We start from the raw sequence: 26,390 nt of genomic DNA, 5'->3' as shown, positions 1-26,390 counted from the left end.
TTGGGTCTTGATGGCCCTTAACGTCTACCGACACTAGAGTATCCGACCCACGGAACATGGATTACCTGGTATAGAGTACTTATACGAAGTCAGCCTGAGTTAGACCCGCAAGCGGTTTTGGCCAGCTCAGGATTGGGTCCGTGTGGTAGCATCTCCCATCATGGTCGAGCCGCTGAGTGAGGAACCTTGAGTGCTTCGTACTTGGATTGATATCAACCTTTGAACCCATAGAATAGATTGCACCTACTGTTGCCAACTATGACGGCGTCGCCTGGCTCTGTGATAGAGTCCTACTCCATGCGTCAGAGCCGGCTTTGCTAGTAAACTTCCATTCGACTACCTAGGTAAGCAGTCGAGTCTTGGATGATGCAGTATATCTTTCGGGATTTGAAGATGACATGGAGTGTTTACTGCTTTTCCGACCTTTACTGGCGGTCGCTGTAGATGTAAACTCAAGAATAGTACGCTGCTGAGTCCAGCTACGTTTGTATTCAACCCAAATCTCCAGTCCTTTGTTGGACATTCTCAAAACAACTCTTTGCCACCTCCCGGCGATACTCCTCCTATGCTGCCAGTTGCACTCTCCCTCTGTACCCTAGTCGTGAACACGCGACTCGTGACGTTCCATGCGTCAAAGTACTTCTCCATACATGCGTTGAGACACTTGTTTTCGCCGGCACTGATACTCGTCCCAGGGTTGGTGATACAATTTGCAAAGCACACCTCGTTCACCTTAGATATTAAAGTTCGCGCGTTTACCACGTTGGCTTGCTCGGCGACGGCGGCTTGGAGTTTTTGCAGGGTCTCGGAGCCACTGGGGGATGACGGAGAGAGGGGATTGCTGAAGCCGCTTGAGGTAGAAGAGGAGGAGGATGTGTTATTATTTTTGTCGGAGGAAGAGGAGGAACCGCCGCCGAAGAAACCGCCGAAAGACATATTGTTGGTTGTGCTTTTGTTTGGAGATAACTGATGTTGAAGTAAGAGGGTTGCTGGGCTAGGAGATGGATGTGTCGGTGTTGTTGTACAAGTAGTAGCTGTTCAGCAAATGGAAAGGTTCGTATAGGCGAAGAGTGTAAGCTGGGACTTGAGAGCGCTGTGTGAATGGAAGTACGGAGTTCGTCAAGAGCTTCAAGATTCTGATGCTACTCCGCAGCCGACATGGGTGTGCAAGTTTGTGTTAAAAAGTTATATATGGGTGATTATGGCAAGTCTTCCGCGGGTCTCACAACACTATTGGTGAGCGACTGGTTACGATGTCCAGGCGATCGCTCTCCCCACAAGCTGCACGCCCGGCACCAAATCCTCTGCAAACTGGACACCTTTATGGTAACACACTAGTAACAGTGCCCAAGCCGCTCAGGAGGTGTCATCTGTCTCGCTCGTTGTTTGTTGCCATGCACTGGCCTTGATAGTTTCGCTTCCTCAATTCTTTTGCTTCACGTTTTCTGTTTTCCGAAGGCCGCGTTGTGCAGGCGAGTTGAGGACTGATTGCAAACACTCCTGTTAACAATGTGGCTCTCCAACGCCGCGTCGCTACTATGGCTGCTGGCGGCCTACACGGTGGGTACGTGGGCAGCAGTTGAGGCGGATACATCCATGAAGAGCATACCAGTAAGCGTTGCAGTAGACCATGGCGATGTCGCGGATTCTATCTTCGGGTGGCTAACGACGTGGCGACACCTAGCTGCGTACGCACAGTCTGGCACCTCCGTACCTTGATTCCGACATGTCCAGTCGATGGTGGGACTTTGGCGGCGACACCATAATTCGAACAGACCAATACATCCGACTGACGTCCGATTTCCCGTCCCAGTCAGGCTGGCTCTTTTCTAGAATCCCTGTCACGGCCACGAACTGGGAAGTGGAATTCGAATTCTCGATAAACGGCAAAGGACATCTGCATGGAGATGGATTTGCTATGTGGATTACAAAGGAGAGGGGTCAACCAGGGCCGGTGTTCGGGCATGCGGACCAGTTTGAAGGGTTGGGCATCTTCTTCGACACCTACAAGAACAACAGGCCTGGCGTGGTGTTTCCCTATGTGATGGCCATGGTAGGCGATGGCAAGACGACGTACGACACGGCAAACGATGGCAAGGCGAATGAGCTGGCTGGCTGTTCGGTAAGGAGGGCCAATACCATGGTGGAGCTTATCTTGTGTCTCGTGTTCAGGCTGACCAGTGTCGTACCTTCAGGCTCGCGGACTGCGCGGGGCTTCGATCCCCACGAAGGCCAAATTGACATATTTCCAAGACAAGTCGCTGACTCTACAACTTCAATACAAGGCGGCAGATTCGTGGATCGACTGCTTCAGTGTCGAACCCACAGAACAGCAACCTTTAAAGCTGCCCAACACGGCCTATCTTGGCTTCAGCGCACACACGGGCGAGTTGTCGGACAACTTCGACATCATCAGCGTGGAGACGCGGAATCTGTACAACCCGGTGGCGACGAATGCGGGCAGGACTGCGGCGGCGGCGGCTCGAGCAAGCGCTAGAGGAAGAAGGGAGAAGAAGAGTGGTGGATGGGGATGGTTCTTTTTCAAGTTGATATTCTTTGTTGGCTTGGTCGGTGGTGGTTACGTGGGGTACACCAGGTACAAACAGAAGCAACGATACTCAGGGTTCTTCTAGATAGGGCGTTGACACAAGGAGTGTCTACGTATCTACCTAGGTACCTGCATAGCACTTGCGACGACCTAATTGTGTACAATGATGCAAATACAAAAGCGAGTGGTGAGTGGATCGGAATTGCCATGGGGTCTACGGAGTATACAGAGCATTTGAATATACATATGCTACCCACCGCCAGTACAACCTAAGCGCTTTCTGTAGACACACCAGAGATATCGAACGCCTTACGGAGTGCCTATAGAGTACGGAGTAGATGTGTACCTACAGGTACCTAACCTAACACAGTAGACTCGGGTGGAGCATCATACTCTTTATTCAAAGTTTAGGTTAGTACTAGCTGGTGCTAATAGTCCGGACCTGACACGTGATGCGTTATCTGAGCCGGATCAGCATGAAACAAAGAAGCTGAATCCCACACCCAATCAGCGGCCCTGAAACCGAGGCCTTTTGAAGAGGCTGATTTCCAGCACTTCTTGTCGCCTGATTCTCTACGCTCAGTTTCTGCTCAGATCATTGACCGCCCGCCAAGCCCCCGGCCTGATCTGCCGTTGTTACTGCGCGACCGCCCTCCCTGCTTTCGCTTATATTCCTGCTTTCCTCCTTCCGTGCTTCTTCCCTTCTCTCTCTTTCTGTTTTAGCACTCCTCCGCCACAACCTGTCACTCCTCACAGTCGTCCTTTATCAACCAACCATCAACAACTCCATCATTTTCCCAATCTTCATCACTTCTACACTTTATCAAACATGACTGGACGTAAGTAACACCTTTGTTCTCCTCTGCACTGTCGTGGTCGGTGTCGCGTCTATACCTCGTTGTCGATCTCAACTGCGGGCCCAAGAAGTTGCACTCCACCCCCAACCTCACCCAACCGTGACTTTCAGACACTACCACATGTGACTCCCTCCTGCATGCGTGTCTGCTAACACTCCATCTCACAGGCGGCAAAGGCGGCAAGGGCCTCGGAAAGGGAGGTGCTAAGCGTCACCGAAAGATTCTTCGCGACAACATCCAGGGTATCACTAAGCCTGCCATCCGTCGTCTCGCTCGTCGTGGTGGTGTGAAGCGTATCTCTGCCATGATTTACGAAGAAACCCGCGGTGTCCTCAAGTCCTTCCTCGAATCTGTCATCCGTGATGCCGTCACTTACACTGAGCACGCGAAGAGAAAGACCGTCACCTCTCTGGGTAAGTTTCACCGAATACAACTCCACGGTAGGACCATGCACTAACTCAAGGGCTTAGATGTCGTCTATGCTCTTAAGCGACAAGGCAGAACCCTCTATGGTTTCGGTGGCTAGACTGGTATTGGAAAGATATGGTCTACTACCGGTACACCTGCTAGAATCTGGTTGATTGCTATGGGTCACGGAGCTTTATGGATGATGAAACGGCGCATGGGGATGTTTTCACACAACAACTGACGGGGATTCTCGGAACAAGTCTTACACCATCATGGCTTGACGACAAGGTGGACCTGAGAACAGCAACCGCAAATGTAAATGTAAACCACAATCAAACGGAATTGCACTTGTTCATCGATTCCTTCATTTTGAGTCTTGGTCTGTTATGCGTAGAACTGGTTGTATGTTTGGTGACTGCCTCCAGAGCATTGTGGTATCAATGCTAGAGTTCGAGGAACCTTTCGCAGCTCGAACCCCCGCTTCTTATGTTGTGCATGGCATACATACTCCGTATCAGGAAGAGATAACTAAGATGGGCAGATGCAACTACAAGAGCTAGAGGGCGAGTCAGCTTCCGGAGCCCAAGTGGACGCGACAGGTATGCGTATACTATGTAAGTTTTCGTTTCCGTCTGTTGCAGACATTGGCAATGTCCGCAGCGCCGGATCAGACGGACGAAGTACTCCGTGCAACGTGCCGGAGTCTGGAATCTGGATACGATACTTCTGAAGGCAGCAGCATTGTTGTGGCAGGAGCCAGTCGGAAGGAGCGAGGCGTAGCACAGTCCGGGGCGTGTCCAGGCATCCTCGTTTTTCTAGGCTTCCCTATTAATTAATAAATCAAATCTGTATCCGGGAGGTGGCGACGCCAATGCAGTTTCCAGACCAACAGGCAGCAGGATTTCTTCCCCCGGCCCAATATACGCGGCCTGTCGCTCAACCCCCCACTATCTACTCCCGTTAGACTGAGTGCACTTCTCTTCAGCCGCCATACATGGTACATGTCGAGAACGGCCACTCCTATCAAGAACACCCTTCGACCTGATGCCGGCATGATGCTAGTCTGGCCCATCTATTAACACAGACATCATAGACATATCCAATGCCATACGCCTCGCCATGACGGCATACCCCCAACGACAACCTAGATAACCATCAGCGAAACAACAGCCATCATGTTTCAACGGCGCGGCACCTATCTCCAGCGCCTGTCCAAGCTGTACTCCGACACAAAGCAATCCTACGAGAGCGCAAAGGCCGCTGCAGATGTCACCGACTTGCCCGAGGTGCGGGATCTGAGACGTGATTTTCAAATCCAGCAGGACAGGTTACTAGCATGGGGTATGCACTGGACCGATGTTGGGGCTCCCTACTCAGGTCAGGGCGATGTCGACATCGACAAGAAGATCGACCAGGCGGGACTGGGAGAGGTGGTGGCCAGCGTCATGTCCGAGATCAAGCGACTCCTGGAGGAAAGTGGCCGACTCGAACATCCTGAGAGGTATGAAATGAAACAGGCGGCAAAGTCGAAACGAGGACCCGGTTCCAGTCCAGTCACCCAACGCAAGGACTGGACCAGCTACGAGGTCAAGACCGGAAGAGCTCTGCTCGAGCAGCTAACGTCTTGCATCGATCTTCTCTACAGCCTGGAGGAGTCGAGGATGGCCGACGAAAAGGGCGAGGCGAAACGGATCAAGCATGCCCACGAATTCTCGGATAGGCCCGAATATGGGCATCTAACCCACCACCCACTCCATATCGACTTTGCCAGCCTTGAGTTTGGTTCATTTTCTCACCAAGCCACGGATCCGCCCCCTTATGACCCTGCCGAAGGTTCGGTCCCAACTAGGGAGAGATCTATGGCCTACTATCGCACCGCAGCTCAACATGTCCTGGTTGACTACCTCACGGCCGATTGTCCACTCTATGTTGTGGGAAGCGCCGACGATGTGTTTGAGGTTCACGAACTTGGCGAAAAGCTATGCAAAAACCGCTCCCTCTCATGGTGTGGCCATCTGAGGCTCCTCGGGTTCACTATCGATCCCAATGGACCTCGCTATGGGATGGTCTACGCTTTACCTGACGGTCATGACCACAAGAGTTTGCAGCAGCATCGGACCTTAGGATCTCTGATCGCGGCCAGTAACAATCAGGAAACATCGCAACCAGCCCTGGAAGACAGATTCCGTCTTGCATACAATCTAGCCCTCTCGATTCTGGGTTACTTCTCACACGGTGAAACGCATCAGTATGTCAACAGCAGCAACATTCTTCTCATCGGCTCGGGCGAACACATGCATCGTTCAAATCTGCCCAAGGAACTGAGGTCCCCCTATCTGTTGCAGTCATGCCAGGACTTTCTTTCCCGCTCGCGGGCCGAGGAGCCGTTTGCGGTGCAGATCTACCGCCATCCAGATCATGACATTCATGTTGCCGAAGTCGTCCCTGCATACGATATCTACAGCTTGGGGTTGTTGCTACTGGAGGTTGGACTGTGGATCCCCCTCTCGAAACTATGGAAGCCAAAATATGACCGCCGGACTTTCATGAACAGGATCCAGCAGATTTATTCCCACAAACTCGCTCCAAAGTGCGGTAGCAAGTACATGCGCCTTGTCCAGAAATGTCTCCAGGCACCGACTGAATTGCAGTTCAGAAACAACTATGAAGATGCCGGGGCCTTTATGCTGCAAGTAATAAAGGATTTACATCAGTGTTGTGTCTTGGACGAGGAAGGACCTCCTCCCGTCTCAGACATTGAAGTATTCGAGCTGCTGATCATCGAGCAAATGTGCAAAGCGGAGGCAAAGGCCGTGGAATATTCCAAAAAGGCACTGCCGGAGGACGATGCAAACAAGCCGGAGTTGCCGAAACGGGCAAACTCGAAGCGCAAGGCTGAAACAATCCAGCAGTCCGCTCCGCCAGTAGAGGCACCATTGCGAAAATGGCCAGAGGTTGATATTCCCCAAGCAGACCTGGACCGTTGGAACACTCTGGTGATGCCAAAACTAGGCAAGATACTGGAGGCGGCACTCAAAGACTCGCCAGTCTCATGCAGTCTCAGTCTGATGATGGTCGGCGCAGCTCCCGAGAACGCAAGGACAACAATCTGTGTCCAGTGCGCGCTGGTTGACAAGGTCCGCGACGTGCTGAGGAAACGTTTCAGGCCGAAGCTGGGCTGGGGTGTTGTCGTCCTTAACGGTGAAGTTAGGAGAAGTGGCAAGAGGAGAAAGCCGAGACGGTCGGGTTACAGTTCGATGAGCAGAGGTCACCGAGCCATGACGCGAAGACCGCGCGAACAGAAATACCAGGAGCGTCCTTCGAGCGGGGCTAGCATTGGGGCTTTCAAAGACAATGAACATCTGCCTCCAGTCTCGTTTGGGGGCACGGTTCTTGTGGATGGGGAAGCGTTTGGGATGACGGTCCACCACATGCTGGACGTCCCGAGCGACGATGAAATAGATGACGAGGCCCACGTCCCGGGACAACCGCGGAGGTCTGCAGCGCCATCCACAATGCCCGGTCAATTTGACACGGCTGCCGATTTGCGGTTTATGCAGTCTGACGAAGACGTTGCGCGGCTTTCTGACTTTGAGATCTCAGATGATGAGTTCGAAGGCAGTGATGATGGCAGCGATGCCACCACCATCCGGCCAGACTATGCAATCATGGATGCCGACGGAAACGAGTTCTGGTTCTTGGAAGACTCACCGCCTGAACTCGACGAGGACGCCGGCTCCGACGAGGACGACGCATCTTCGTCTTCCTCGGACGACCTCGATGACGCGGCTTCTGTCGGTGACAAGACCGGCATAGCTCCTTTCTCGGACGACGATCTCACCGTCACACAGCCTGCCATTGACGATGTCGAGGACGATTTCTTCCCTAGCGAGGAAGACCGGGATGACGACCATCTCGCCAGCCATTCTTTTGGCTACGTCTTTGCCAGCAGTGGCATACGCCGAGTGATCAGGGGTGAGATGAAGCACGAAGTCGACTGGGCCCTGATCAGAGTCAACCGCTGCAGATTGCGACTTGAGAATGAGTTGCTAGTAGACCCAGGTGGAACATCCAAATCGACTGCTCGTCCCGTCAGTCACAAAACCGACGATTCTTCGCAAACACAGCGACAGCCACAACCACCACAAGGCAGCCACAGCCATCCTCCTGTTCTCACCACCGTGACCCCACTGGCCAAACTCTCGGGCCTGCAAGTTCACTGCCGTGGCCGCTCGTCTGGGTTCAAAAAGGGCCGCATCTCACAAGCCATGGCGCTGGTGAAAATGCATGGTCGCCAATCCTTCTCAACCTCGTGGTGCGTCGAAGGCGGCTTCGGCATTCCTGGCGACAGTGGCGCTTGGGTCTACGACCCCGTGACCGGAGGCCTCTGCGGACATGTTCTCGCCTGGGGCGACAAGAGCAAGACCGCTTACATTGCGCCCATGGAAGTCTTGTTCGAAGACATCAGAGGACGCCTTGGTGCCAGATGCGTGGAGCTACCTATACCCGAGAACATGTGTCGTGCCGGCCTAATTGTGAGACAGGACGGAGGGATCGGGCATGATGCAAGTCCAACTGCTGCTGGTGGAGAAGGAGGAGGAGATGCTGCTGACATTGCCGCGAAATTGAGAGACTTGAGAATTGACACCACTCGAGGTTGCGACAATGGTGCTTCTGCTGCTACTACCACGAGTACAACCGCCAACTCCAACGCAACCACGAACATCAAGACACAAGGGGTTGTGGGTGTCAGGCAACTAGTCATGGCTGGTGGTGTTTCGTGACATGCATATTGAAGTCGACGTCCATGGTAGTTGGTCTCGGCGTCTACATCTCATCGTCAGTAAGAATCAGAATTCTATTCCAGGCGCGAGAGAGGGGGGAAAGAATATCTCTGATTTTTGTTTTGGTCGCAGTAGGCTTCTGTTGGCCTTTGCCGTTTCTTCTTCCTCGGACGCCATTATCAAGATATCCATTTATTTTGCCTCTTCTAGGACCACCCTAGCTAGGGTCTAGGCATGTTCTAGTCAACAGATCCGTAGAGGAAATACGTGTGACTTTATATGGGTTCGTTCTCGCCTCGCTCACGTTTCTTTCTACTATCCGCTTTTCGAATTCCTCCTTTATGCATTGTAAGCTATCCAGCAAGTTGGAAAAGCGAAATAGTATCTTAAGTCAGCGTTGCTTCGGCCTACATTCTACATCCTACATCCTACATCCAGCCTACTGCGCGGGGGAAGACACGGGGAATGAATGCATCAAAATCCTTGCGATATTTCGCGATCGATCTCTTGTCCAGCGGCCAGGTCAAGGTTAGCCCAGTTATTTCAGCTGTTCTGATGGAAAAAAGGACGCCAAAGACAAGAGACTGCATACAGCACACAGCACACAGCACACAGCACACAGCACACAGCACACTCACAGCACACAGCACACTCACAGCACACAGCACACTCACAGCACACAGCACACTCACAGCACACCAATTAGGCCAGGAAGTAAAGGTAGTATGGTGTATATATATAGTACATCCAACACCGACACCAACATCAACATCAGCATGGGTTCTATGTACGTTGATGTACGGATAGCGGAGGTACCAAAGTCTGTCTGAGAAAACGATCCTGTACGAGTACCAAACTCTGAGAAAACGATCCTGTTCGAGTACCATAATGGATGGCCTGGGTGGACCGACCGAAGCAAGTCCAAGCAGAGCACTAGCTAGATATTGGCCCTGGCCCGCCAGGTGGTACAAGGCGGAAGGGGTGAGCATTCCATTCCATGTCTCCCCTCTGGTCCCATTGATGTTTCATGACTTCAAACGGGTCCAGGAGCGAGTGATTGGCCGGCTGGGCTCTCATGCGTCTCGCTCTTCATCTTCCTAGATGGTTTTCGACTTTTGTTTCTGGTGGTGGCGTTTAGCCTGCGTCAATCCTTGGGCAACGCCTCCTATTTCTATCTAGAGACTCTGAATAACAAGGTCGGACATGGTGAGTGGTCGGGGTCATCTGCTCGGCGGGCTCGGGACAAGAGGTCACTGTCCTGGCGACTTGTCAGTGTCGGGCAGAGAGATTGATTCTAGGGTGTCATGCATGAGCTTACCTACAGCTTGCGGGGTGCAAGGGAGTTTCGGACTAGGCTTGAAAATTTGTCCTTGGATTGATAGACATTCATGCCGTGGTCAGTCCAGGGCCCCAGCAGCTTGAGGAACATGAGCTGTCAGGAAGTGCTGGTCCGCATCTCTTGTTACGCAACGGTCCATTTCCGTGGCGAGAGGAGACTGAGTCAACAACCCTGGTGTAGAAACTGGATCTAACGTCCAGGTGGAGTAGACCTCGAAGCCTTCTTATGTATGGATATCGGCGGCCCAGAGAAACCTGAAATCAACAACACCCAGGTGCCTTGATGGCCATAGCATGGCAAGGCAAATGATGTGTTTACATCCCAGACTTCGACTCGATCAAGGCGGACTTCCCGGCAGATCAGGAGAACTCGGCGGTGCGTCCTGCGAGCGCTTTTTGGGTTTGACCAGAAGTAGAATGAACATGCCAATAACCAGGAGAAGTAAGAGCAGCAAAATCTTCCGTTTTGTGTTGCGGCGTTGGTAGTTTGTGGCAACGATGAGCTCCTTCTCGGCACCTTTCACATCTGTCACCATTCGCTCGACGTTATAGTCTATCCGGTCAAGCATGGTGCCCTGATCAATGACCATAGCCTGAAGGTCGCGGAATATGTCGGCCAGTTCGATGATACCTTTTGCGATGTCGTTGATCTCTTGTTCCCGTTGTGCAATGGCAGTATCGTTGGTGCGTAGTCGTTTTTGCGCTGTCTGTTGAAGCGTGGATTGGCTGAACCTTTTGTCGGCGTCGGATTCCATCAACGCAGGGTCTGAGTATGGATTCTGTACTGGGGTTGAAGCCCTTCCCATGGGCGACTCGAACCCACCGAGCGCTCGAAGTTCTGTTTGGAGATGAGAAAAAGACTTCCGCCCACGGAGGTACGGTGCTACTCACTGTTCAAATAGGTGCTTTGCTTTTTCCTGAATGTAGCACTCACTTCCTGGACTCTGGAGGCTAAAGCAACTTGCATGTTTTTCGCCATGGTCTCCTCGCCTTTCTGCAAGTTGCCAGTCTGTTTTGCCTCTGTGACCATGGTCTCGATACGCTTAATGGCCTTCTGACACTCCTGAAACCCTCTGGTGACATCCTGCGTCAGTTTCTCTATCTCACGCTCTTCTTGCTGTTTGATAGACTCGTCGTCGAACCCGGGCAGGACGTGTTTCGCGTGAAGCTTGTCCAGTTTGGCACCTTTTAGGGTGATATCCTTGAGCACATCATCCACCTCCTCTTGCACATCGATCCAGCGCGGCGGAAGTAGGTCCATTTCAATGACAGCGTCTCCATCCGTGTCGTATGCGCCAGCCGACATAAGACCTCTGGTCTCCTCGGACCCTTGATCTGTAAAGCCATTGGATGTTGTTGGATATCTAGGCCTTTTCGTGGGGTGACGAGCGTAAGATTGGCGGTAGGAGATGTAGCTACACAATAATGAGCAACTTCTCTTCTAGTCTTCTGGGGGTCTTCGTACAGATTGGTCCGATCTCTCCACATCTTCACAGTGGTGAAGTGCAAAGGCTCACATGCATAGGCGGCCTGTCAGGAGATTCGTGATGTCCGTGGTTTTCATGCTGGTAGAGGATAGTCGATGGAGCACAACGCTCGAGGACACCAGACAACACACGAGACACCGGCTTCATACACAAATTTCTGGACTGATAGGCAAGCTGTCCTCTCCCGGGCATTGACGACTGTTGCGCGACAGGCATCACGGAGCCGCACTTCGAAGAGGTGACGGACACGGCGGAAAAACGATGATCCGAGGATCCCTCCTTGCAGGGGCTGCTAACTCTTTCGAGAGATGTTACGGACAACCTGCGTGTGCACTTACAACAATCAGCTACTGGGTAATTACTTGCAAACATCCTTACTCTCTCCTCAGACAACAACTCTCCTAGGACATTCGACGAAGACTGTATCCCCGAATCCACCTATAAGCTACAATAGCGATCACCTAAAGACATTCAACATGGTTTGTTGTCCCATGACCTCGCCACGCGGCTGCGGTTGTGCAACACTGTGTATACTGTCCAGGAACTGACAAGCTGGATTCCCAGGCCGACTCGTTGACCGAAGAACAAGTTTCCGAATTCAAGGAAGCGTTCTCGCTCTTCGTAAGTCTTATCGTTGGCGACCAGATTGTTTCCAGGCTGACATTTTGCTTTTCTACAGGACAAAGATGGCGATGGTTAGTTTCCCCTCCCTGTTAGCAACGTCCGACCACCTAGTCGAAACCGAAGAACGGTAGACCCACTGACACTCGCATGAAGGCCAGATCACGACCAAGGAATTGGGCACAGTGATGAGATCTCTGGGCCAAAATCCTTCCGAATCCGAATTGCAGGACATGATCAATGAAGTGGATGCCGACAACAACGGCACCATTGACTTTCCAGGTACGGTTTGGCAGCTGGCTACTGCATGCGCTGGCCGCTCACAATATCAGAGTTCCTCACAATGATGGCTCGCAAGATGAAGGATACAGACTCCGAGGAGGAAATACGAGAGGCCTTCAAGGTGTTTGATCGCGACAACAATGGCTTCATCTCAGCCGCTGAGCTGCGCCATGTCATGACCTCCATCGGCGAGAAGCTCACAGACGACGAAGTGGACGAGATGATTCGAGAGGCTGACCAGGACGGCGACGGACGTATTGATTGTAAGTGGACTCCGATCTTGGATTCTTTCACACTTGGGCATACGTGGCGGAAACATAGACTGACGTGCACATCGTTCAGACAACGAATTCGTACAATTGATGATGCAGAAATGAGTGACGACCAGGATTCGAGCACGCATGGCGCAGAGCAGTTGAAGTCTTAGAAGAAACTAAGGATCAAATGGCAGCCAATTCTCCTATGAAGGAACCGAGCAGTCTGTGGTCAAGGATATTTTGACCACATAGGCCCCATAGCGGGCTCAGCACAAATGAAGCCAATCAAGACGTTACGTGTGTTTTCAGATTCCATATTCTAACAATTTGGTTGTTCTCATATCCTCATGGGTATCGTTTCGTTTGTGTCCCAGCGTACGCTGAGGCTCACGTGTTACTGTTTGCTCCGGCTCAAGGATCACTCGGACTGTAGTTTTGTATCTTTGGAGTCCTCCAGCCTGAATAGCAGAATGTAAGCTACCTCCACTCGCTTCACTTCGAGAGGCCTGCTGGGCCTATCACACAATGGTGCTCATTTCGATATGAGGAGGCGGTCCTGAAAAGTACAGATCGAAAGAGTCCCTTGTGCTAGTGCCTTTCAATGCGATTTGAGCCAAGTGAGGATTTGCTGGAAGGCCGCTGCTTGGGCCTCTTTGATTGCAGGCGAATCGTAATCTCCATAGACAGCGAAACCTGACCACAATTAGCGCTTGTCCATTTGCAAAGGAGTTGCCTGACACACCATGCGGTACGCCCGAGTAAACCTGGATATCGTGCTTAATGTTACTTGCTGCGAACTGTTTTCGACCTTCTTGTAGGATCTCTTCAGGGAATAATGGATCATTTTCTGAGGAGGTATTAGTTGAGCTTAGTAGCCTGTCAATAATGCGATTGCTCACCGACGCAAGCCAACGCCAAAGGGGCTTGCACAGCCTTGAAATCTTCGCGCGTCACCAACGTTGCGTGGGCCACAGCACCGGCTTTGATAAGCGGGCCTTTCTTCACCATTCCGACCTCCTCATCCCCCTGTGGTTGCCCTGCAACCACGGTATCCGGATGTTCTCCTGCCAGCATGATCACATACTTCCCGCCGAAGCAATATCCTACAGAGTAGATCCCTTCTCCGTGTGCAATGGCGTCAGCATACTCATCCTTGACTGCTTCGATCACTTTGAGTAGTATGGGTATGACTTTCTCGGGTGTCTGTCTGGCCAGCCACATGTCCACAAGGAAAGATTTAGCGGTTTCGGCAGCTCGCAGTTTGACCTGCTCCAAGATACTCGGATGCTCTTCGGCCGGAATGGCTTTGCTGTTTGGTGCTGCATCACCCCTGAATTGATCCGGCATGATGACAACAAATCCTTCAGACGCGAATATATCGGCTTGGATTTGATTGTTTGTAGAATGAACACCAGTCCCTGGAGTGAGGAGCAGAAGTAGTTTCGCGGGCGAATTAGGATAGTCGCCAGGTTTTGAGACGTAGACATCGATGTCGCCAAACTTAGTCATCTCACCTGAAGGCTGACGATCATCTGGGTTGGGCCTGTCTGTCACGCAGTGTTCTCCCACACCGGCACCGGTCTCCATGGCATCAGATTCCGGCGCTTTGGTTGCCAGTTCGGGATCGGACATGATGGCAATAGTCAATGGAGTTCGCAGAAGTCCTGAGAGCGCACAGAGCTGCTGAGTGCAGTGGCGGAGGATTTACTAGGCTTGCAGTAGCAATGGATAATACTCTCACAGACAAACCATTAATTCGTGCTTGTTGTCAACAGGTGAAGGTGGCAGTAAGTTTGGATAGTACCATTTTGGGAATCATGTGACGCCGCCTTAGTGGAAAACACAGTGCCTGGGCACTATCCCCCAATGTATCAGTACAGGCCTATGTCTTCTTCCTGCTACTGAAGGTATTCGCGCTGAGTGCACAGTTAATCTACTAGCTCTGCCCAAGTCTTGGGCAACGTCCAACGGAGGCTCAGAGTATCTATCCTTCGCCTTACTAGTAGTGGGAGGGATGATATCACGTGACGCCAAGTAAAATTCCACTTTACGCGTCCAAGTCCTGAATAACGCGTCGAGGTGGCGGAGGCAACAAGATCCCCTTCTGTGTATCCATACCTGTGCCTGCGCCATTTTGCTAACAATATTTCCAATCCCAGACAACCACTCTGCAAGCCGATATCGACCTTCATCATGGGTAAAAGTCAGGCGGAGGCGCTCAAGCGCATTGACGCGGGCTCTTTATCGGACATATTCGACGATCGGCCTGGCCGTGTCCAACAGCCTGTCATGCAATGTGTGCAGATAAAGCCGATTGCCGCTCAGCCAGGAGGTCAGGAACGTCACCGAGTGATCTTTAGTGACACCAAAAACTATATTCAAACTATGTTGGCGGTACACCAAAACTATCTTGTGGAAGAGAAGATCCTGCGACGCGGAGTTCTTGTTCAACTGGTCGGGTATTCAGCGAACAAGGTCAAGACGAAGCGGTAGGTCCGGAGTCTCCTATTCCTCAACTGGTATTGACAATGTCTTGCAGGATCCTGATTGTTACGGAGATCAAAGTCCTAGAAGAGTTTGGCGAATATGAGAAACTTGGCGATCCCAAGCAATTAGAACTGAAGGCCGAAGATGAAGAGAAAGCTTCCCCTACCACTATTACCAGCAATGGATTCTATGGAAACAAGCAAGAGCAGCCCAAACAAAATCGACCCATGCCAAGTCACACAAAGCCCACGTCCTCGAGCGCCCACGCCAATATCTACCCGATCGAGGCGATTTCACCGTATTCGAACAAATGGACGATCAAAGCACGCTGTACCAGCAAGTCAGAGATCAAGACATGGCACAACCGAAATGGCGAAGGCAAGCTGTTCAGTGTCAATCTGTTAGACGAGAGCGGCGAAATCAGAGCCACCGGGTTTAACGACCAGTGTGACCAGCTGTACGATGTATTCCAAGAAGGTAGCGTCTATTACATCTCCAGCCCTTGCCGAGTATCCTTTGCGAAGAAACAATTTTCAAACTTGCCAAACGATTACGAATTACATTTCGAAAAAGACACCGTGGTCGAGAAAGCCGAAGAGCAGGATGGAGTGCCTCAAGTTCGCTACAACTTCACCAGCGTAGCGGATTTGCAATCCGTGGAGAAAGATACCACAATCGACCTCATTGCAATACTCAGAGATATCGGCGAGGTGGGCCAAGCCACGTCAAAGACCACCGGAAAACCGTACGAGAAGCGAGAACTCACACTTGCCGACGACACGGGATACTCCGTACGGATGACGATATGGGGCAAGACCGCAGCATCTTTCGACGTTGCGCCGGAATCAGTGGTCGCTTTCAAAGGAGTGAAAGTGTCCGATTTCGGTGGACGGAGTCTGAGTCTACTCAGTTCTGGCTCGGTCAGCGTGAATCCTGACATGCCGGAGGCACACAAGTTGAAAGGATGGTATGATTCTCAAGGCCGATCTGGCAACTTTGCCACTCATGCCAATGTCCAGGGTGCCGGTTCTGGTTCGGGCTCTCGGATCGATCCAATCAAGACCATTGCCCAAGTCAAGGAGGAGCAGCTCGGTATGTCCGAGACCGCAGACTTCTTCTCTGTCAAAGCCTCCATTCAATATATCAAGCCAGACAGCTTCTGTTACCCAGCTTGTCTGTCAGAAGGCTGCAACAAAAAGGTTGTGGAGATCGATCCAGGTCAATGGCGTTGCGAAAGATGTGACAAGAACCATCCCAAACCGGAATATCGCTATATCATGTCTGTGAACATCAGTGATCACACCGGCCAGCTCTGGGTGAGCTGTTTCGACGAGGTTGGGAGAATGATGATTGGTAAGACGGCGGACGAACTGATGGAGATCAAGGAGGTCGACGAGAAGCAAGTGGCCGAAATCTTCTCGGACGCAAACTGCAAGACTTGGACATGGAAGTGCAAGGCCAAACTCGACAGTTTCCAGGAACAGCAACGGTGAGTGCCAACTACCATTCGTCCTTGACGATTCAGAACTAACACTACAGATAGGGTCCGATATCAGGTTACATCGGCGGCACCATTGAACTTCGTGACAGAGTCCTCCAAGCTGATCGAGCTGATCAAGCAATACAACATTGAGTAGAGCTAAGCGGAGAGATGTGCGAAGGCTTGCAGGGTATCATCTGCAGCGGATGTTTGAGATGAAGAAACGTGTCTAGCTGGAACTCGGATCAGCCTCGTTATTGCATGGATTGGGCTTTGTAATCGGTCTAGGGCGCGCGCCTTCCCTAGGGAGTCAGGCTCTTGTCCAATGTGGACATGCGCCGCGTGGAGCAATGTGAGCAGAAGATACATGAATGATTGCATCACCACGTAAACACCATGCCGAGGAGTCCGAACATTTCTGTGCTGTCAAAAGGCGCAGGACCGCTCGGACTTTTCAAGGACCTAAGTGTCCAATAAAGTTTGACCGTGGCCTGTGGTAGTTGGGGTTCTTTATTGCACGGCTACACGGCGAAGCTCGAACGTGGTATTGCTCAAGGTGACTAAGGGAGAAACGGTAGGAATATTATTAGAAATCAGATATATTACCTACGTACCTACCAGGTATATATTCCCAACGCCCACGGACCACAGTTTCCGCCACCTTCACCAAACGTCCCTCTCCTACTTATACTATATCTCGGGGACAAGGTGTACCATCTCGGCTACAAGTGAACCCTCTATCTAAGGACATTCATCAAATCATCAAATCATCAAATCATCAAATATGGCCACCATACGTGCCGTCGACATTAAAGGAGGCACAGGCCCCGTCTCAGCACTCTTCATCAACTCGGAGACGCCCAAGCCAGTCCCCACGGGCAGCCAGGCGCTGGTCAAGGTGAAAGCTTTCGGTCTCAACCGGATGGACCTCCTCCAACGTGAGGGGAGATATCCTGTTCCTCCGCAGGCTCCCAAGACCCTTGGCGTTGAATTCTCCGGTACAATCGAGTCGTTTGGAAGCGAGCCCGAGCGCGGCTTCAACGTCGGTGACGAAGTGTTTGGACTTGCGTACGGAGGCGCCTACGCCGAATACATCGCGGTCAGCACGCACATGCTGGTGCACAAGCCCAAGGAACTGAGCTGGGAAGAGGCCGCGGGCATTCCGGAGACATGGATCACCGCCACCCAAGCATTGTACGTGGTGGGCGGATTCGTACCCGGTAAGAGCGTGCTGTGGCACGCCGGCGCAAGCAGCGTGAGCATTGCCGGGATCCAGCTCGCGAAAGCAGACAACGCCTCCGCCATTTATGTGACGGCGAGTTCGCGAGAGAAGATCGAGTTCTGCAAGTCCCTGGGGGCCACTGAGGGATTCAGCTACAAAGACGGGGACTGGGCACAGGAGCTCCTCAAGTACACGGATGGGAAGGGGGTAGACTTCATTATCGACTTTGTGGGCGCCAACTATTTCAACCAGAACCTCGACGTCGCCGCCCGGGACGGACACATCGTCAACCTGGGCCTCATGGGCGGAGCAGTGGTCAAAGGAGACGTCGACATCGGTCGCTTCTTGTTCAAGCGGATCAGGTACGAAGGTAGCACTCTGCGCAGCCGCGACGAAGAATACCAGGGCCGCTTGAGGGATACGCTAGTAGAGCATGCGCTGCCAAGGTTCGTGGACGGAACGTTCAAGGTGGTCATCGACAAGGTTTTCAAGTGGGAGGATATTCAAGAAGCCCACGAGCTTCTCGAGTCGTCAAAGACCATGGGCAAATTGATTTGCACCATCGACTGAGCCAGGCAGAGTCTGACTTCGACTCCTGATCTCGGTCAGACCTGTTGCCTGTTGCCCGCCATGAGGCCGCCTGTTCGGGTACGTGCTACGTGTTTGCGCTGCGGTCGAATATCATGGCGTCTCCAAGGTGTTTTGTCAAAGGCAAGGCAAGCCTGAGAGAGATCTGGACCGATATATTTTGAGTTAGGAGTATTCTGTAATTAATCAATCTCGCGGTACTCGCAGTATTACAGTTCCCAGTGCCCCTTCTAGGTGCCTTCCGCAAACTGTAGTACGGACACGCAGAGGTACGTGTACGCAACCTTGTATGCTATGACGCTGTCGCCCTGGAGATGCCCGCCTTACCCAATCCGGCCATGTCAATACTGCGGCGGGAATTGCGTCACTTCAAGTTTCGCTTTTGAGTCTTGACCAGCCTCCAGAAATCCAGCAATCCGGCATCCAGCCTCCAACAATTCACATTCACAGTCACGATTACTCCCTGCACTGTTTTTGAGTTGAACGTGAGTTTCCTCCTACCAACCTTTGTCTTTCCAATCTCTGACAACCATCGACCTCCGTGCATGCTTTAGAACACGCTTTTCGAGCTGCCGCCAACGCAAAGACCGCCAACTGCTCCTGTCTTCAGTCAGACCCACGAGCCGCTCTCTGTACACTGCACAATTCTCAGATCTCGATTTCGAAGAAGGGAGCTCTCTGGAGCCTTACGCTCCACTAACCACTAACCGCCATGGCTCCCGTCACTTCTCATCTCGACATTCCTGACCTCAAGTTCTCGTCCCTCGAACTCGATTCTCGCTCCTCCAAATCCGATGTATTGCTATCCGCGACCCCTCTCAACAAACGCAGTCTTCTTTCCGCCTCGATTGACAACCCGTTCCTCCCTCTCAATGACGATGCATCTCCAATAGACACCTTCACCATCCTCACTGCCCGAGATGTCAAGGCCAAGACCGACCCGGATCCTGGAGCAGGATCAATCGACCCTACGCACATCAACATGAAGGGCATCCAGGCTGTCTTTGCTCTCATTGGTGTCGCCTTTGTCCTTGGAGCCATTTGGTTCTTCTTCTGGGCAAAGAATGGCGGGTTCAAATGGCGAAAAGGTGATTGGGAGGAGTATAAGTCGACCGTCTTGCGGCGCAAAGGGCCTAACGGAACGACACTGAGCAACGCCACCAAGAGTACGGTGCTCGGTGGTGGCAGTGTCGTGGGAGAAGGCTACTCTGATAAGGACGGTGCTGCCACCATGGCTGATGGCACCATGACCGAGACGATGACCGATCTCTCCTCCGAAGCACCTATCGTCAAAGAAAAGCGCTCGTCCAAGAAGACCAAGGCGAAGAAAGAGACGGTCAAGGAGAGGAAGATCCGTGAAGCCAATGAGGCTCAATGGGAAGGAGCCCACGACAATGATGTTCGTGCTTATCGACACGAGAGAGCCGCGCGGGTCGGAGGGATTAACAAGGACTCGGACGCTCTGTTCTACGGCACAGACTACACCGAAACAGAACGTGGTGGCAGCGACATGACCAGTAACAGTCATCGACAGAGTTCCGCCTACGCTGGTGGCTATCGCCAATCTTCAAGGCAAGCAAGCCCCGACAAGCGTCAGACCCGCCGTGACTTCTCCTACTCTCAAGAAGAAACGTTCAGTGTAGCGTCACCTCCAATGGCTAGTGCGGCGCCACAAGCTCCCCGTCCAGGGCGATATCATTCTCCAAGCAGGAACTCCGGCCCTCAGCGTCCCATTCGAACTGTGCCAGGTTCTTTCACAGAGCCGTTGGACTTTGACGTTCAGAGCCAGAACACGAAGACCTACCACCATCCATTACCGAGCCTAAATGGCCAAGGGAAGACTGGTGGCTACAGACGTAACAGACGAGATAGCCTCGACGACTGAATCTGCGCCGAGTCCGGTGAGAGGACGCACAGAGGTGCAGAGAGCAGCGCTCTCCGAGACCGATAAGATCAAGGGGTACGAAGTGATGAAACAAGACTGTATATCAACACACATTGATGAAAAGCAACATGGAATCCGGCGAAGGTGAAATGGGAATGGGAATGGGAATGGGAATGGCATTAAATCAAACATGGAGGCTGGTAGAGCCTCAGAGCCTCGGAGCCTTGCAGGGCCGATTATGTAACTAGTCACGTGCCGCGTCTTCCGGGCGATGAGGCTTCGATCATTTAATTTTCTCTCTCTCCCAGTACTTGTTTCACTCGGCCCCCCCGGCGAAAACGCTTGTCGGCATACTCTGTGCAGACTCTATGCTCCACGGCCAGTTGGACTGGATTCACCTTCATTGTTTCACTCAATCATTCCCGAGGTGACTAGAGTTGACTAGAGATGTCCAATTCACCCCAGTTTGATGCCATATTGAACGCCTTGGCAGCACTATATCGCAGCTCCTGAGAACAACGGCTTTGCTGCTAGTTCCAGCATTATGGCCATAGAGATGGTCCCAGTCCCTGTGGGAGCCGACGATCCTTCGGCTGTCTCGTCCATTAGAATCTTGACCCTGAACTGCTGGGGACTTAAGTACCTCTCCAAGTACCGGGCAGAACGTCTCGCGGAAATAGGGAATCGCATAGCCAGCTACTCCCCCGAGCTGGACATTGTCGGCTTGCAAGAATGCTGGACGTTCGCCGACTACCTGGCCATCCGGGACCGCACGCGATCTATCCTCCCACACGGCAAGTTCTACCACTCAGGCATCTTTGGAGGAGGGTTGGTCATTCTCAGCCGGTGGCCAATCAGAGAGTCCTCGATGTATAGGTACCCGCTGAATGGGCGGCCAACAGCATTTTTCAGAGGCGACTGGTTTGTCGGGAAGGGTGTGGCATGTGCCACAATCTCACTGCCCGACGGCCTCCGCATCGAAGTCTTCAACACGCACTTGCACGCGCCTTATGAGAAAGAGCCGAACGACAGCTACATCTGTCATCGCACGGCCCAGGCATGGGAAATCGCGAAATTGATGCGAGCAGCCTCGGAAAGAGGCAGTCTGGTCATCGGTCTCGGAGACTTCAATATGGTCCCTTTGAGCTTCGCACATGTCCTCCTCGAGAGTCGAGCGGGTGTCCGAGACGTGTGGAGGGTCTTGAAGCCGGGCAGCAGCGTGGGTGCGAGCGTCGACCCGCCCGAGAGGGAGCGAAGGAAACGCATGGGTGAAAAGCATACTCCCGATGTGGATCAGAGTCTACTTGAACACGGCCACACCTGCGATTCGGTGATGAATACCTGGCGCTGGGACAAGGCTCATCAAAAACTCCTAGAGAAAGGCCTCGACCGGCGCATTACAGGAACCGATCCGGACCCGAAGGCGAAGCGACTGGACTACATTTTCTTCAGCGGTGTCGATAGAGGCTGGAAGGTTTCGGACGTAAAGGTTACATTTGCTGAAAGACACCCAACGTTGCTATGCTCGCTGAGCGATCACTTTGCGGTATGCGCAACCGTCGAGAGAACGACCAAGCAGCCGACGACGGCCGCGAGGCTCGAAGTCCATGGAGCATTGCACGACTCGGAGACGGAAGAGCCAAGTCTTGAGATTGCAGAATTTGAGGACACTGATCTCCAGAAGGCAACCTCTAGTCTACCCACGCAATACCATCTCGGACAGGACTTCCACAACGATATCCTTGCCATGATCCACAAGTACACTTTGCGAGAAAGGAAACAACGACGATATCGTCTCCTGCATTTCGTCGGGTCTGCTCTGGTCTCGATCGGATGTTTTGTTGCGGTTTGGTGGTCGCCGCACAATTACGTCTCATTCATCTTGATTTTACTGAGCAGCTTGGGCCTGATGGCTGGAACAGTGGATGGATTAATCGGAGGCCTCTTCGTAGGGTCGGAGCTGAGAGCCCTGGCAGAGTTCGAGTGGGAAATTCGGAACTCCTTAAGTCAAACGGGCGGACCAGTTGTGGAAGACCGACAATTCAGAGATTGGTATGACTGAGAAGCATCGAATCGAGTCATTACAGCTGCGACAAATACAGAGTACGGGTACTCAGCATGTTGCTGGGGGATGCTAAGCGTGGAAGTCGAAGTCAAGCGACCGGCGCACACGGGCCTAATGCCTAATGCGAGAAGCGCCCGGGAACACATCAACAGGGCGCTTACCGTGAGACGAGGCGAGGCGGGAGACAGCTGTGCGATTGGCCTATTGAACAAGTGGTGCATAGCTCCCAGATGCAGAAGCGACAGAAAGCCTCGAGGCCGAAAAAAGAGGGCGGACAATGGACATATGGGTTTAGGGGGCTGACAGAAAAGGCGTTGGCGTTGTTGTGGTGTTGTTGTCTTGTCAGTTGATCTCGCCTCTGAGCTCTGAGCTGGCCTTGCACCTCGACCCCAGACCCAGGCTTAGGGGCCCAGGCTCCGGACGGCAGACTCTCCCACCTCCCTTCGTCGCGTCCAACTTTTCCACGCTTCTCTCACCACAACCCCGATCTATCACCCTCATTACTATTGCAGTCTGGTCGCCTGGGCCTGATCCATCTGTCGACACAGCTTCATCACGTTGCGACACTCTACTCACCAGCTATGTATGTATATTCCCGTGCCTTATCTGCCGTGCTTGTCAGGTCGCGACAACTTGGGTGCCTGCTCACCACCTCCCACACCTGCTTTTCATCACGCCGGTGACTCATCTGTTGTCGCAAGTATATAAACACTCGATCTGCCTTGTTTCAAGGATATTCAGCAGATGCGCATCGAGTTGTGGCATATTCCTCCCCAGCGACCCAACCCAACCCATCACCCACCCCACCTTCTCACGTCAACAAGAGTTCATCAACCTGAGCTAAAGCTAACAGAGTCGCGTGTCCAGTATTCCAAGCACACCGCGGACTCATCTCACCCGACGATACAATGGCACAAACTCGTGGCGCAACCGGCAACGCAAAGCCTCGTGTCTTTGCCACTGTTTCAACCGAACCAGTCCGCAAACGCAAGACCACCACGGGCACCAAGAAGACCACGACCAAGCCCAAAAGCACGGGCGGCGTCAAGAAAGGCACGCCTGCCGCAAATCACAAGAGAAAGCCAACTGTTGCGAGCAAGATCGAGGGCGCAGCTGACAAAGTGATCGGCAGCGTTGAGAAGCCCGCCAAAAAGGCAGCTGGCACGAAGAAGGCAGACGGCAAGACCACCAAGACTGCCAAAGCCACAAAGGCTTAACATGGGCGCGTGCGGTCATGCTATTGGCAGCAATTTTACTGGCAGCTCTCTTTCGAGGGACGCACCATATGGCCGGCCCAATCTGGACATGTGACGAGACATAATGGCCAGACAGGCATGGGCGAAGGGCGATGGGCGAGCGCACAGGGTTTGTTGGACAGGGACAGGAACATGGACATGGTTTGGACAAGGACAAGGCACGCTTGGGCTGTTTTCTCGCGTTAGGTTCCTCCTCGTTGCCGGACCATCAGAATCCGTCATGGTGATGGTGATGGGCGTGCACGACGGACATGGATACAGATATGGATACGAATGAACATGCTTGCACGTCACCAAGGCTTGCAAGAATCAATGGCTTGTGGGTTTCTGGTTTTCTGGTGTTCCTCCTCTTTGGGTTTCTGATTGTCTCTTCTCTTTGTCCATTGACCTTGATAGTCCTACCACCTTGATGTTCCTACCACCTTGATGCTCCTACCTACTATGCTTTCTGACCCGTCGCTCGTGAAGGTATCCAGGGTTGGTGCCAGAATCGAATCAACGGCGGTCAGTTCAACAACTCATTCGAGGTCAGTTCAACAACTCACTCATTCGATCATGTCGAGAAATTTCCACCTCTACTGGGAAAGACCCTCTTCTTTCTCTTTCTAAGATCAGCCACGGAGTAATAGTAATAGTAGTGGTGGTAGTAGTAGTACTATATCCTCGACGACCGCCCTGGAGGATTCCGCAGATATCTGATTCTACTACGTACGTAGTATTATATGAATCCCACTTATATCTAGGAATGGGAACTTCCTCAATCCCACCTCTATCTAGAGATGGGAACTCCTCAATCCCACCTCTATAGCTAGGTAGAGATGGGAACTTCCTCAGTCTAGGCATTAGCTACGATACGGTAGGTATTGGAAAAGGGCGGCCTTGCCCTTGTGAAGAACCATCGGATGCATCCTCCAGTATTGCTTGTAATAACCATCAGATGCATCCTCCAGTATTTCGATACCATACCATGCCCACGCTTGATCAACCTCTTCATCTACCTTATGCCAAATTGCGTCTACTGGACTGGATGATGAAGATGGCGGTGCTTTGCTCTTGGATGGATGGCCTTGACAAAGAACGGTCATGTTCAATATTATTATCCTAGGATTTGCCTTTGCCTTTGCCTTTGCCTTTGCATTTGCATTTGCGGTTTCCTGTCGCCAAAAATCGGGTAAGCGTTGCTTCTGGCGGTAGCAGTATGTATGTATGACATGGTTTCGCCCATCTACAAGATGAAGATGAAACGCGGCCCATGAACACGAACCTCAATCCGTATTATGACTGACTGATTTCCAGTGTTGTGTTCGGAAAGACCAGGTCTGGCGGGTAGATGCTTTGCGAACAAGTCAATACTCCACTCCGTTGGTAGCCAGCGACGGGATGTCTCAAGAGAGAGGCTGCCCAGTCGAGGGAGAAATGTAGAAGATGGAAGTGGAAACTGGCTGCCCCGAGGGAGACGAATGCGGAATTCCCACTGCCCTCTCATTGCTATGGCATAGCCCGACGAAATACGAGGGCACCCCCAGCGCTGGACCACAGCCAAGCAAGAAGAAACGAACCCTGCATGATCAGTAGATAACATCATCTTCCCGCCCTTGCTCGAGCTCTTCGCCGCCATGGTCGTCGTCTTTGCTTGCCGGCCGATCACTTCCATCTCCTCCCATGGAGTCTTGGTGTTTCGGCCGAGACTGGCGCCCAGGATCAGGACTCACATCATCCTCGTCAGCATCAACCTTCTTTGTCACGGTTGCTGGGCTTGTCGGCCTGTCTTCAGGTCCTTTTGGAGCGAGCGAGGTGCCGTCGCCGTCGCCATCGCCATTAACATCTCCCTTTCGCAACCCATCAGCATCATGGTCCTGCTTCTCTGAGTCTAGATTCCCATTCTCTGCGGTCTGACTCGTGCTTCGCGGACCAGAAGGTTCCTCGGCACCGTCTGACCGTCGTTGTCGGCTTACATCAAGCTCGTCGAGTTCGCGCTGGATCGTTTGCTCGGCTTCGTCGATTTGGCGTTTTATCACGTCTTCCTCGTGAGGGCGCAGTTCCCAAGGTTTGTAGTACTGCATAGGTATCAGAAGTTAGCTTTGGCTTGTTCTTGGGACATAACCTGGTGTGTCGTATTCTATCCGCCCATACTCGGGGGCGTTCTGTCTTCTGGGAGTAGCATCAAACTTACCAATCTCGGCTCAGCACTCGTGCACAAAAAGCGAGCAATGGCCCGCAAATTCCGGTGTTTGATCTTTATGCCTTCCTCATCCCACTGCCTCTGCTCACGCCGCCGCACACGATCTAATTCCTCCCTCTTCCTCCGCGCCTGTTCTGCCATCTCCTCATTCTCGCGCTTCAGCCGCTCACGCTGTCGGTTTTCGATCTCGTCGCGGCGGGAGTTGCGCGCCGCCGACGTTGCTACTGCGGCCGTTGATGCCGCCGCGGACGCTGACGCTGACGATTTTGACGGCCGAGTCGATTGCGACAGCGTACCTAGCAGGGCGCCGAACAAGCGCCTGTTGCGCGATTTATCTTGCTCCAGGCCCGCGGCGGTTGAGCGCCCCCGCGGCTCTGGCTGCTGGCGAGGAGGAGGGGGAGGAGACATTGCCTGGGCCTGGGTTGCCGAATCTGCGACTGGGTAGGCAGAGGAACGTGCAGTGGGTGAGGCGGCCGCATCGTTGCTCGAAGACGGCACATCGAGGCGAGGTCTCTTGCTGGACCCAGAGGATGTCGACACAGACGACTGTCGACGTTTGAGCGGATTGCTTTCTTCTCGGTCCGGGAATTCGGATTGAGGTTGAGGGTCTTCGGGGATGAGGACGGCGGAGGAGATCATGGTG

General features: G+C 52.6%; 13 protein-coding genes across 13 annotated transcripts; 9 read left to right on the top strand and 4 right to left on the bottom strand.

Moving 5' to 3' along the window:
* Positions 1–525: 525 nt before the first annotated feature.
* A1O3_02643 (uncharacterized protein) lies at positions 526–936 on the bottom strand (the record flags this gene model as incomplete). Its single annotated transcript, XM_007732783.1, has 1 exon — positions 526–936. The coding sequence occupies one exon, from the start codon at positions 934–936 to the stop codon at positions 526–528; it is 411 nt and encodes a 136-aa protein (XP_007730973.1).
* Positions 937–1,726: 790 nt separating this feature from the next.
* On the top strand, positions 1,727–2,633 carry A1O3_02642 (lectin, mannose-binding 2; the record flags this gene model as incomplete). Its single annotated transcript, XM_007732782.1, has 2 exons — positions 1,727–2,122; positions 2,196–2,633. 2 exons carry the CDS (start codon positions 1,727–1,729, stop codon positions 2,631–2,633), a joined length of 834 nt encoding a protein of 277 aa, XP_007730972.1.
* A 744-nt stretch (positions 2,634–3,377) lies between these two features.
* On the top strand, positions 3,378–3,931 carry A1O3_02641 (histone H4; the record flags this gene model as incomplete). The annotated part of the gene is made up of 3 exons (XM_007732781.1): positions 3,378–3,387; positions 3,573–3,818; positions 3,876–3,931. 3 exons carry the CDS (start codon positions 3,378–3,380, stop codon positions 3,929–3,931), a joined length of 312 nt encoding a protein of 103 aa, XP_007730971.1.
* A 1,057-nt stretch (positions 3,932–4,988) lies between these two features.
* Positions 4,989–8,597, top strand: A1O3_02640 (uncharacterized protein; the record flags this gene model as incomplete). Its single annotated transcript, XM_007732780.1, has 1 exon — positions 4,989–8,597. The coding sequence occupies one exon, from the start codon at positions 4,989–4,991 to the stop codon at positions 8,595–8,597; it is 3,609 nt and encodes a 1,202-aa protein (XP_007730970.1).
* A 1,676-nt stretch (positions 8,598–10,273) lies between these two features.
* Positions 10,274–11,423, bottom strand: A1O3_02639 (syntaxin 16; the record flags this gene model as incomplete). The annotated part of the gene is made up of 3 exons (XM_007732779.1): positions 10,274–10,773; positions 10,827–11,350; positions 11,401–11,423. 3 exons carry the CDS (start codon positions 11,421–11,423, stop codon positions 10,274–10,276), a joined length of 1,047 nt encoding a protein of 348 aa, XP_007730969.1.
* Positions 11,424–12,386: 963 nt separating this feature from the next.
* Positions 12,387–12,702, top strand: A1O3_02638 (calmodulin; the record flags this gene model as incomplete). The annotated part of the gene is made up of 2 exons (XM_007732778.1): positions 12,387–12,588; positions 12,668–12,702. 2 exons carry the CDS (start codon positions 12,387–12,389, stop codon positions 12,700–12,702), a joined length of 237 nt encoding a protein of 78 aa, XP_007730968.1.
* A 478-nt stretch (positions 12,703–13,180) lies between these two features.
* On the bottom strand, positions 13,181–14,214 carry A1O3_02637 (uncharacterized protein; the record flags this gene model as incomplete). The annotated part of the gene is made up of 3 exons (XM_007732777.1): positions 13,181–13,275; positions 13,325–13,429; positions 13,482–14,214. The coding sequence occupies 3 exons, from the start codon at positions 14,212–14,214 to the stop codon at positions 13,181–13,183; spliced, it is 933 nt and encodes a 310-aa protein (XP_007730967.1).
* Positions 14,215–14,775: 561 nt separating this feature from the next.
* On the top strand, positions 14,776–16,706 carry A1O3_02636 (replication factor A1; the record flags this gene model as incomplete). The annotated part of the gene is made up of 3 exons (XM_007732776.1): positions 14,776–15,071; positions 15,122–16,558; positions 16,613–16,706. 3 exons carry the CDS (start codon positions 14,776–14,778, stop codon positions 16,704–16,706), a joined length of 1,827 nt encoding a protein of 608 aa, XP_007730966.1.
* Positions 16,707–17,333: 627 nt separating this feature from the next.
* On the top strand, positions 17,334–18,341 carry A1O3_02635 (NADPH2:quinone reductase; the record flags this gene model as incomplete). The annotated part of the gene is made up of 1 exon (XM_007732775.1): positions 17,334–18,341. One exon carries the CDS (start codon positions 17,334–17,336, stop codon positions 18,339–18,341), a length of 1,008 nt encoding a protein of 335 aa, XP_007730965.1.
* Positions 18,342–19,071: 730 nt separating this feature from the next.
* On the top strand, positions 19,072–20,244 carry A1O3_02634 (uncharacterized protein; the record flags this gene model as incomplete). The annotated part of the gene is made up of 1 exon (XM_007732774.1): positions 19,072–20,244. One exon carries the CDS (start codon positions 19,072–19,074, stop codon positions 20,242–20,244), a length of 1,173 nt encoding a protein of 390 aa, XP_007730964.1.
* Positions 20,245–20,788: 544 nt separating this feature from the next.
* On the top strand, positions 20,789–22,306 carry A1O3_02633 (uncharacterized protein; the record flags this gene model as incomplete). Its single annotated transcript, XM_007732773.1, has 1 exon — positions 20,789–22,306. One exon carries the CDS (start codon positions 20,789–20,791, stop codon positions 22,304–22,306), a length of 1,518 nt encoding a protein of 505 aa, XP_007730963.1.
* A 911-nt stretch (positions 22,307–23,217) lies between these two features.
* A1O3_02632 (uncharacterized protein) lies at positions 23,218–23,526 on the top strand (the record flags this gene model as incomplete). Its single annotated transcript, XM_007732772.1, has 1 exon — positions 23,218–23,526. One exon carries the CDS (start codon positions 23,218–23,220, stop codon positions 23,524–23,526), a length of 309 nt encoding a protein of 102 aa, XP_007730962.1.
* A 1,607-nt stretch (positions 23,527–25,133) lies between these two features.
* A1O3_02631 (uncharacterized protein) lies at positions 25,134–26,386 on the bottom strand (the record flags this gene model as incomplete). The annotated part of the gene is made up of 2 exons (XM_007732771.1): positions 25,134–25,622; positions 25,739–26,386. 2 exons carry the CDS (start codon positions 26,384–26,386, stop codon positions 25,134–25,136), a joined length of 1,137 nt encoding a protein of 378 aa, XP_007730961.1.
* Positions 26,387–26,390: the final 4 nt, after the last annotated feature.

The sequence above is a fragment of the Capronia epimyces genome (genome assembly GCF_000585565.1).
Source record: "Capronia epimyces CBS 606.96 chromosome Unknown aczIQ-supercont1.2, whole genome shotgun sequence".
Taxonomy (NCBI): domain Eukaryota; kingdom Fungi; phylum Ascomycota; class Eurotiomycetes; order Chaetothyriales; family Herpotrichiellaceae; genus Capronia; species Capronia epimyces.
The sequence above is the reverse complement of the archived record's forward strand: the minus strand, read 5'-3'. Positions and strand labels throughout refer to the sequence as shown.